Source organism: Mandrillus leucophaeus, unplaced genomic scaffold (assembly GCF_000951045.1).
Source record: "Mandrillus leucophaeus isolate KB7577 unplaced genomic scaffold, Mleu.le_1.0 Scaffold330, whole genome shotgun sequence".
Taxonomy (NCBI): Eukaryota; Metazoa; Chordata; class Mammalia; order Primates; family Cercopithecidae; genus Mandrillus; species Mandrillus leucophaeus.
The window spans coordinates 809,928-819,720 of NW_012103477.1; the positions used below are offsets into that span (position 1 = coordinate 809,928).

At 52.4% G+C, this 9,793-nt stretch overlaps 1 protein-coding gene across 1 annotated transcript in view; it reads left to right on the forward strand.

Annotated features, from left to right (window-relative positions):
* Positions 1 to 4,234: 4,234 nt before the first annotated feature.
* Positions 4,235 to 9,793, forward strand: part of CCDC27 (coiled-coil domain containing 27) — a 19,924-nt gene continuing 14,365 nt past the window's right edge. Inside the window, 5 exon segments of the mRNA XM_011988441.1 lie at positions 4,235 to 4,275; positions 4,277 to 4,541; positions 5,854 to 5,980; positions 7,185 to 7,295; positions 8,452 to 8,609. Of these exon segments, the coding sequence (XP_011843831.1) occupies positions 4,235 to 4,275; positions 4,277 to 4,541; positions 5,854 to 5,980; positions 7,185 to 7,295; positions 8,452 to 8,609 (702 nt within the window).

The following is a 9,793-nucleotide window of genomic DNA, read 5'->3' on the forward strand; positions in this document are numbered from 1 at the left end:
GACCTTCGGTGCAGAGCCGGGGCCAAGTCGAAGGAGGTTCAGGGCGCGGGGCGGGGCTCCGACCGAGGGGCGGGGTCTTGGGCGTGGGGGCGGAGCCTGTGCAGGGCTGGAGATCTGACGGGTCCCAGATGCACGTGCACCCAGGTGCTGACCGCCCCACCTTAGGCGGTTTCTCTGTGGGTGGCCCGTTATCTCCAAGTGGAGTCGCTCTCCCCACAGGATTTCCCCGATTGGCAAGAGGGTTTTATTTTCTTATTAAGAAAATAAAATTGACTCTGCAATTTACAACTTTTTTTTTTTTTTTACCGTAACCAAAAATCTTAGGCTTGTTAGTGTTTGACTTTCCACTCAGTTTTTGTTGTTGTTTTGGTTTTGGTTTTTGGTTTTTGGGTTTTTTGAGACCGAGTCTCCCTCTATCACCCAGGCTGGAGTGCAGTGGCGTTATCTCGGCTCACTGCAACCTCTGCCTTCCGGGTTCAAGCGATTCTTCTGCCTCAGCCTCCTGAGTAGCTGGGACTACAGGCGCAAGTTGAAGACCCTGAAGGCCCAGGCTGCTTTTCCGTGAGTACAAGGACACAACACCTGTGGGAGGTGTGGGCCCAGGCGCGGGATGCTGAGCTCACACGACCTCTAGGCCTAGGTAGCAAATAGACGCACGTGTGCCTTTCACACTCCGCCCTCACTTCTCACTGGCCCACCCACTCCTTGCTCTGGGAAATGAGGACGCAGCAGGTGATACCTGTAGCTCACACACACACACACCTTGCCCCCTGCAATGGCCAGACTTCCAGGGCTGCCTCGCTTCCCAGATACATTTTCGGGTGCCACTTGTAGGGTCCAGCCCTACGGGGCTTAGCGGGTGTTCTCCCCCTGTGCAGAGACGAGAGATTGTAATAAATAAAGGCACAAGACAAAGAGATAAAGAGAAAGCAGCTGGGCCCGGGGGACCACTACCATGAAGACGCGGAGACCGGTAGTGGCCCCAAATGGCTGGGCTCACTGATATTTATTGCATACAAGACAAGGGGGCAGGGTAAGGAGGGTGAATCGTCTAAGTGATTGACAAGGTGAAGCAAGTCACTTGATTACAGGATAGGGGGCCCTTCCCTTTTAGGTAGCCTAAGCAGAGAAATAAGACAGCATACGTCAGCGTTTTCTTCTCTGCACTTATAAGAGAGATCAAAGACTTTAAGACTTTCACTATTTCTTCTACCGCTATCTACTACGAACTTCAAAGAGGAACCAGGAGTACGGGAGGAGCACGAAAGTGGACAAGGAGCGTGTGACCATTGAAGCACAGCACCACAGGGAGGGGTTTAGGCCTCTGGGTGACTGCGGGCAGGCCTGGATGATATCCAGCCTTCCACAGGAAGCTGGTAGAGCAGAGCGTTCCCTGACTCCTCCAAGGAAAGGAGACTCCCTTTCGTGATCTGCTAAGTAACAGGTGCCTTCCCAGACACTGGCGTTACGGCTTGACCAAGGAGCCCTCAAGCGGCCTTTATTGCAGGCGTAACAGAAGGCTCACTTCTTGCCTTCTAGGTTACTTCTCACAATGTCCCTTCAGCACCTGACCCTATACCTGCCGGTTACTTCTAGGTTATGTTAGTAATGCAACAAAGAGTAATATCAAAAGCTAATGATTAAAATGTTTATAATAATGATTGATAATTATTCATGATCATCTCTATATCTAATCTGTATTATGACTATTCTTATTCTATCTTCTTTATTATATTGAAACAGTTTGTGCCTTCGGTTTCTTGCCTCAGCACCTAGCTAATCCTCCGCCCACAGCCACTGGCCTGCATGTAAGCCAGCTCCAAACATACCTTCTAGATCTGGGGGAAATCTAGCCATTTTCACACGAAGTGACAAGACTAGAAGCTTTGATTTGTTTCTGTAGATTGAATGTCGGCCCCAAGATAAGCTTTCTATTTAATATTGGCTTCTCTATCGATCAAACTGTCACCATGAGTTTCTGGTAACTGAACCAGAAATCGACTTGAGTGGTGTAATAGACGAGGAGTCTGCTGAACAGCATTTCAGAGACCAATGTAAAAACAAAGCACAATGCTGGGCGCGGGGGCTCACGCCTGTAATCCCAGCACTTTGGGAGGCCGAGACGGGCGGATCACGAGGTCAGGAGATCGAGACCTGTCTCTTATACACATCTAGATGTGTATAAGAGACAGGATTACAGGCGTGAGCCACCGCACCCGGCCAGTATACAGTGTTAGATTCCTAAGACACTGCCATTGTATTGGTCTGTCATTTGGTCTATCATTGACCAAAATTTCATTATTTGGTATATGACTGTAGGTAAAAAATTCAAATATATACTAGGCTTGTTTTGTACTTTTATATTTAGAAGCAAAAAACTGAAAGAGATTTTTGGGTGGTAAATATTTTTTATAAAGTCATATTGGAAAGGATGGGGTCATGAATTTCTGTGGGGAAAAGAAAGAGATAAGATCGTAACTGTGTCTACGTAGAAAAGGAAGACACAAGAAACTCCATTTTGATCTGTACTAAGAAAAATTGTTCTGCTTTGAGATGCTCTTCATCTGTAACTTTAGCCCCAACCCTGTGCTCACAGAAACATGTGCTGTATAGAATCAAGGTTTAATGGATTTAGGGCTGCGCAGGATGTGCCTTGTTAACAATATGTTTGCAGGCAGTATGCCTGGTAAAAGTCATCGCCATTCTCCATTCTCTGTTAACCAGGGGCACAATGCACTGTGGAAAACCGCAGGGACCTCTGCCCGAGAAAGCCGGGTATTGTCCAAGGTTTGCCCCCACTGAGACAGCCTGAGATATGGCCTCATGGGAAAGACCCTACCTCCCCCAGCCCGACACCCATGAAGGGTCTGTGCTGAGGAGGAGGAGGAGAGAAAGAGGGAGGCCTCTTTGCAGTTGAGATAAGAGGAAGGTTTCCATCTCCTGCTCATCCCTGGGAATGGAATGTCTCAGTGTAAAGCTGACCATTCATTCTATTCTGAGGTAGGAGAAAACCGACCTGTGGCTGGAGGCGAGATATGCTGGCAGCAATACTGCTCTGTTACTCTTTGCTACACTGAGATGTTTGTGTAAAGTGAAACATAAATCTAGCCTACGTGCACATCCGGGCACAGTACCTTTCCTTGAACTTATTCATGACACAGATTCCTTTGCTCACATGTTTCCCTGCTGAGCTTCTCCTCACCATAACCCTGTTGCCCTGCCACACTCCCCTCACCAAGATAGTAAAAACAGTGATCCATAAATACTGAGGGAACTCAGAGACCGGCGCCGGTGCAGGTCCTCGCATGCTGAGTGTGCCAGTCCCCTGGGCTCACTGTTCTTTCTCTATACTTTGTCTCTGTGTCTTATTTCTTTTCTCAGTCTCTCATCTTCACCTGACGAGAAATACCCACAGGTGTGGAGGGGCAGGTTCCCTTCAAATTTCCTTCAGTCCGCAAGCAGAGATGGCTTTCTTCCCACTCAGACCCCAGTCAAGGCTTCTGGAAGTGGGGGTTTTGTCTTTCTCTCCCTAAAAGATGTCCTGAGGTCGGCATTTGAAGCCTGGAAAAGCATTCCCAGGGAGCCAGACTTCTCTCTCTCTCTTCCAGGAATTTCTTCGCCAAATGGTTCTAATCCCAGAACCCACCCCCTAACCTTTTCGAATACAATTACTGTCTTCAAGCCAGCACGTGGAGACAGATTTGAGCTGGACTTCTGTGTCCTTGGGAGCTGACTTTTCTTTTTCTCTTTTCTTTACTTTTTTTTTTTTTTTTTTTTTTTTTGAGATAGGGTCTCACTCTGTAGCCCAGGCTGGAGTGCAGTGACGCGAACACAGCTCACTGCAACCTCGACCTCCCCAGGCTCAGGTGATCCTCTCACCTCAGCCTCCTGAGGAGCTGGGACTACAGGTGCGTGCCACCATGCCTGGCTAATTAAAAAAATAAATAAATAACTCCTGGGTTCAAGCATTCCTCCCACCTGGGCCTCCCAAAGTGCTGGGATTACAGGAGTGAGCCACCGCACCCAGCCCAGAAGCCAACCTTCAGTACTGAGCTTTGCTCTTCTCAAAAACCTGATGTCACAGCACTGGCCTCCAGCACATCCAGCCGTGGGGCCCTTTTGCTGCATAACGGTTTCTATGGAGACATTTGTGATGCCACCACTGCTCCCAGGAGCCTACAGGACCTGGAGCTCTGGAAGCTGATCTCCTCCCACTGGACCAGCTAGCAGGTTCATGTTTGAGGCCATTTTCCCCTCAATACCCCAAGCCAGGCTGAAGAGATCCACGGGAATAGCTGGGCCTGTCCTCATTCAGGTCCACATTCAGGCAGCAAAGCTCACTTGGTCTTTGCCTCATGTTACCTAAGGAGGCCAGCCCATCTGAGAGGCACAGTTTGGTGTCCAGCTCGATGGCCAGGGGCCTGGCGCTCCTCCAGAGCGTGGCCAGCCGGGACGCCCAGTGCCCAGAATGGAAACTGCGCCAAAAGCCACGCACGCTCAGCAAGTCAGTCCAGACCATCAGCCGCTACTGCAGGAAGACGGTATGGGGTCCTGGGAGGAGGGCTGCCACGGGCCTTGAGGTGACCTGCTTCTCCTCCTCCCCAAGGACCCATGGAGCCGTCAGCCCACAAAGCATTCCACAGGCCTTCTGGTGATGGGTAACCAAAGGGGGATTCCAGGCAGGCAACGAATTGAGCGCTAGTGGTGGAAAGAGCCCTGAGGTCCTCTCCGTTTCTGAAGGGCCTGGTGCCTTAGTCCCCACGTGCCACTGGCTTCTTCTGGGTTAGCTGCTTTGGGCCGGTCCTCCCCTCTTGCAGACCTTGGCTCCCGGTGTCTCTGGTTGGCCAAGGGGAGAAGATGCACAGTTTGCCCCAAGACTCCCGCTGTGCATCTTGAAAAGGAGAGTGAAGGGGAGAAAATGTGGAAGGGGACCTCAGCCGGACAGGTACACTGTGCCACCGTGTATTAGGGGAGCCCGAGATGGTCACCCTGGCTCCTGGCAGCTTCCTGGGTGAATGCATTGCCTGGACCTAGTGGACCGTGGTTTCTTTTTTTCTTTTTTCTTTTTTTTTTTTTGAGATGGAGTTTCAATCTTGTCGCCCAGGCTGGAGTGCAGTAGTGCGATCTCAGCTCACCACAACCTCCGCCTCCCGGGTTCAAGTGATTCTCTAGCCTCAGCCTCTCAAGTAGCTGGAATTACAAGCACGTGCCACGACACCCAGCTAACTTTTTTTTTTTTTTTTTTTGTATTTTTGATAGAGACAGGGTTTCTCCATGTTGGTCAGGCTGGTCTTGAACTCCCAACCTCAGGTGATCCGCCCACCTTGGCCTCCCAAAGTGCTGGGATTCCAGGCGTGAGCCACCGCACCCGGCCAGGTTATGGTCTCTAAAGTGGGTCTGCGTGGCTCTTGCTGAGTATCCAGTGTGCTGGAGAGGGGACGGAGGGGACACACCACTGCAGCCTGCACACACGCAGGCCCTTTCAACCTCAGTGGGAGAGTAGCTTAGTGCCCGTGACCAGCAGCATGTGTGGGTGTGGGGGAGCCTGTCCGTGAATCTCAGCCGGCAGTCAGGCAGAAGCAGAGCCCCCATCTATCTAGGCCTCAGGGTCCCCAAGAGGCTCTCAGTGGGCAGCCAGAGCTCCAGCACCAGGGGGTTGTCGTGGGCAGGTCTCTGGGGAGGCCTGAGGGGCGGCACGGTGTCCTGGGCGTGGGATCTGTGTCCACATACTGCTCATAGGCACCTGCCACTGGGGTGATTTGTGATGGTTTAGGGAAGCAGGGTCTGCCCTTGGACGGGCTGGCTTAGAGTCAGGGGCCTTCTGCACCTGTCTTATTTTCCCTGCTCTGCCAGAGTGAACCCAAGGATGCCACCAGCCTCACCAGCTTCATGTCCAAAATGGAGGAACTTCGAAGGGTCTTCCCCAGGCGTCCTCACTGCCCCCAGTTCAGCACCAGGGCCACATCCATGTCCTACTGTGGTAAGAGCCCCCCACCAGGGCCACCTGTCAGAGTCGAGGGGCCTGGGGAGGACTTGCTGCACCCTTCAGTCTGCGAGCAGCCACCAGAGTTGGCCTCCACGGTGGCCCCAGCTGCTGCTTTGGAAATCTGCCCTGTGCACAGGGAGCCAGGGCAGCAGTGAGGCTGCAGGTGGAGGGAGGCCCGCTTCTCCTGGCCACTGTGATTATGATTTGTCTCCCCAGACTTCTTGCTTTTCTATTGTCTCACCCACTAAAAATTCAGTAGGGTCAGGGGCTAGGGGAGTGGAGATGGTTGAAGATTCTGGAAGCTTCAGGAAAGAATCCCATAAAGCTAGATAGCTCGTTAGGGACAGTGCCCCTGGGGAGCCCCAGCAGCTGTCCGGTCCAACCCCTCACTGCTCTGATGAGAACAGGAGGCTCAGAGCAGGCAGCTGCCGAGCTCCGTGGTCACCTGGGGGACGCTGCCCAGAGCCAGGGCTTTATCCCAGCATCTGCTCCTGGACCTGGACTGGTTCCATGTCCCCACACAAGACACCATTCTTAGGGATGGCGAGCTTGAGCTTAATTCCTGTGACCAGTAGCCAGGCCAAGGTGGGGGTTGTGGGGAGGGGGTCCCGTGCTGTCCACGAATCTCAGCTGGCATCAGGCAGAAGCAGGGCTGCCACCTTTCTAGGCTTCAGGCCTCCCTCCGCCTCAGCAAGAGGGTCTCCACGGCGGCCAGGGCTCCAGGACCAGGGATTGTTGTGGGCAGGTCTCTGAGGAGGCTGAGGGGCCGCATGGTGTCCTGGGCGTGGGGTCTGCGTCTACATACTGCTCATAGGCAGTTGCCATTGGGGCGCTTTGTGATGGTTTAGGGGAAACAGGGTCTGCCTTGGATGGGCTGGTCTGGAGGTCGGGGAGCTTCTGTTTGACTTTTAGGAGGGCACGTTTTTACCGAAGGAAAGTGGGGTCTGCCCTCCAGGGGACAGGGGGCATCAGCTAGAGAAATTCAGCCACACTCGGGTCTGTTGAGGCAGAGACACCAGGGCAGGCAGGAGGATGAAGCCCACCCTTTGGTTCAGCCCCTTGCTCAGTCCCATGCATCCATTTAAAAAAGCTACCTGTGCCCCTACCTGGTGCTTAAGGATAAATAAGAGTCTCCCCTGGAGTTCTTGGGGAGATGAGACCACAGCAGTCACCAGATGGCATCTTTAACACTCTGCAGGTTCACCCACCGAGACCGATTTGTCCTGGGAGATTGACAACAGCTCAGAGACCTGGAGGGGCACCCGGGACCTGCTCTTGGCCAGGCGGGGTTCGGACCTGAACCTGGATGGTGAGGGAGCCCCTAGGGCCTCTACCTGCACCTGCTGGGCCCCTGAGCTCGAGGCCTGCTTCTTGCAGGGTCGCTGCTTATGCCATGTGGAATTCCCTTCTAGGACTGCCTGCCTCCTGAGGAGTCACACAGAAAGGCTCCCGGGCTCCCTTATGCAGAACTAGCCCTGCCTTGCCTGACAGCTTAGGCTGCAGTACCCCCAGGACCATGGCCCCTTGTCTTTAGGAAAAATCGTAGTTGAAAGTTTTGTCCCCTCCGCCCTTACCCAGAGGCTGATGGGTGCATCCCTCACTGTGGGTAGAGACCCCTCAGGACACTGTTCCCGTAGACAGGAGTGCCTGTTTCCATTTACCAAGAGGAAATTCACAGCGCGGTGTTTCCTTTCTTGCCTTAATTGGAGGAAACCTAGAGTCTGCAGTGACCAGATGCCCTCAGGCTCAGGAAGGTGGAGAATCCCCTCCCTCCCCTCAGTTTAAAGATGGAGAAACTGGGCTGGGCGCAGTGGCTCACGCCTGTAATCCCAACACTTTGGGAGGCCGAGGCGGGTGGATCACGAGGTCACGAGTTCAAAGCTGGTGAAACCCCGTCTCTACTAAAAATACAAAAAAAAAAAAAAAAAAAAATTAGCCGGGCATGGTGGCGGGCACCTGTAATCCCAGCTACTCGGGAGGCTGAGGCAGAGAATTGCTTGAATTTGTTAGGCAGAGGTTACAGTGAGTTGAAATCGTGCCACTGCACTCCAGCTTGGGAGATAGAGTGAGACTCCATCTCAGAAAAAAAAAAAAAAGGTGGGGAAACTAAGGCCCCAGGAGGGGACAAGCAACCAGGTGTGCAGGGACAGCATCAGGATGACCCCCTTGTCCCGACTCCCAGCTCTGGCTCCTCTGTCCTGGGTGTCTTGGCCGGAGCTTCCACACCTTCCTTCACTCCCTCAGCAGACGCACTGGGCTGGGTGTGGGTGCCCCATCGTGTTCACAGCAGCATCACACTGTGTCCAAAGTGAGGTGACAAGAGCTAGGAGACAGATCGGAGTCCGTCTGGGCAGACAGGGGTTTCCGAGGGGAGTCTTAGAAGGGTGAACATCGTCGTCCAGGACGCCAGAGGAGCTCGGCAGGGAAGGGTCTGGCTTCTCATTCGGCCCCTGCTGTCGCCACAGGGCGCCTCCTTCCCTTCAGTAAGAGCACCTGCGAGTTCGATTACTTGAGGAAGAAGAGCAAATCCCAGACTTTGAGTCCGGTCACCAGCAGCTCAGTCGCATCCCAGAGCTGCTCGAGAAGGAGGATGCCGTGGTACCTCTCAGTCATCCATGAGAAGGTACTGGTGGAGAGGGTGCAAATCCCAGTTCCCTACTCCCTCGCTCTGCTTCCGGCTGGGAGGACAGCCCTGCCCCCTGACAGGCTCTGGTTCTAGTATCTGGTTAGCTGCATCAAGCAGGTCCCCATGGCCTAAAATGACCTCCAGACCCCCTGCTTTGACAAAGCTCCTCACTCCTGTCCATCCTCACCCCAGTGGGTGGCAGTTACGCTGGCATGGAACTCAGACTCACTGGCACACATGACCTCCAGTCATTCACACATCTGTGCACCCACAGACTCTACTTCAGAGAATGTATTCTAAATAAAAATCATAACAGGAATAACCAGCTTGATTTATGTACAAGTTGCTTCATTGTAGTGTCATTTTTTAAATCTATATTTATAAGAAAGACTGACGTATATTTTCACTGTCTTGTAATTCCCTCATCAAATCTTAGTATCAAAGTTATTCTGGCTTCATTAAAATGAAAGAAAAGGCTGGAAAACAGTTACTTTTTTTCTTTTTATTTCTTTTCTTTATTATTATTATTATTTGAGACAGGGTCTCGCTCTGTCACCCAGGCTGGAGTGTGGTGGTGTGATCCCGGCTCACTGCAGCCTTGACCTCCCTGAGCCCAAGCAGTCCTCCCACTTCAGCCTCCCAAGTAGCTGGGACTACAGGTGTGCACCACCACACCTGGCTACTTTTGTATTTTGTAGAAATGGGGTTTCCCCATGTTGCCCAGGCAGGTCTGGAACTCCTGGGCTAAAGTGATCCACCCGTCTTGGCCCCCCAAAGTGCTGGGAGCACCACTGCACCCGGCACCTTGTTTCTTTTTCTATTCTCTGTAAGAGTTTGTATAAGATTGATGCCGTTTCTTCCTTAAATTCTGAAGAATTCGCCATTGAAGGAGTCTGTGTCTGGAGACTCCTCACAGGAGCACTCTTATTTTATTAATTAATTTATTTATTTTTGAGACGGAGTCTCGCTGTGTTACCAGGCTGGAGTGCAGGGGCGCCATCTCAGCTCGCTGCTACCTCTGCCTCCCGGGTTCAAGCAGTTCTCCTGCCTCAGCCTCCCAAGTAGCTGGGATTACAGGCACGTGCCACTACACCCAGCTAATTTTTGTATTTCTAGTAGAGACAGAGTTTCAGCATGTCGGCCAGGATGGTCTCAATCTCTTGACCTCGTGATCTGCCCCC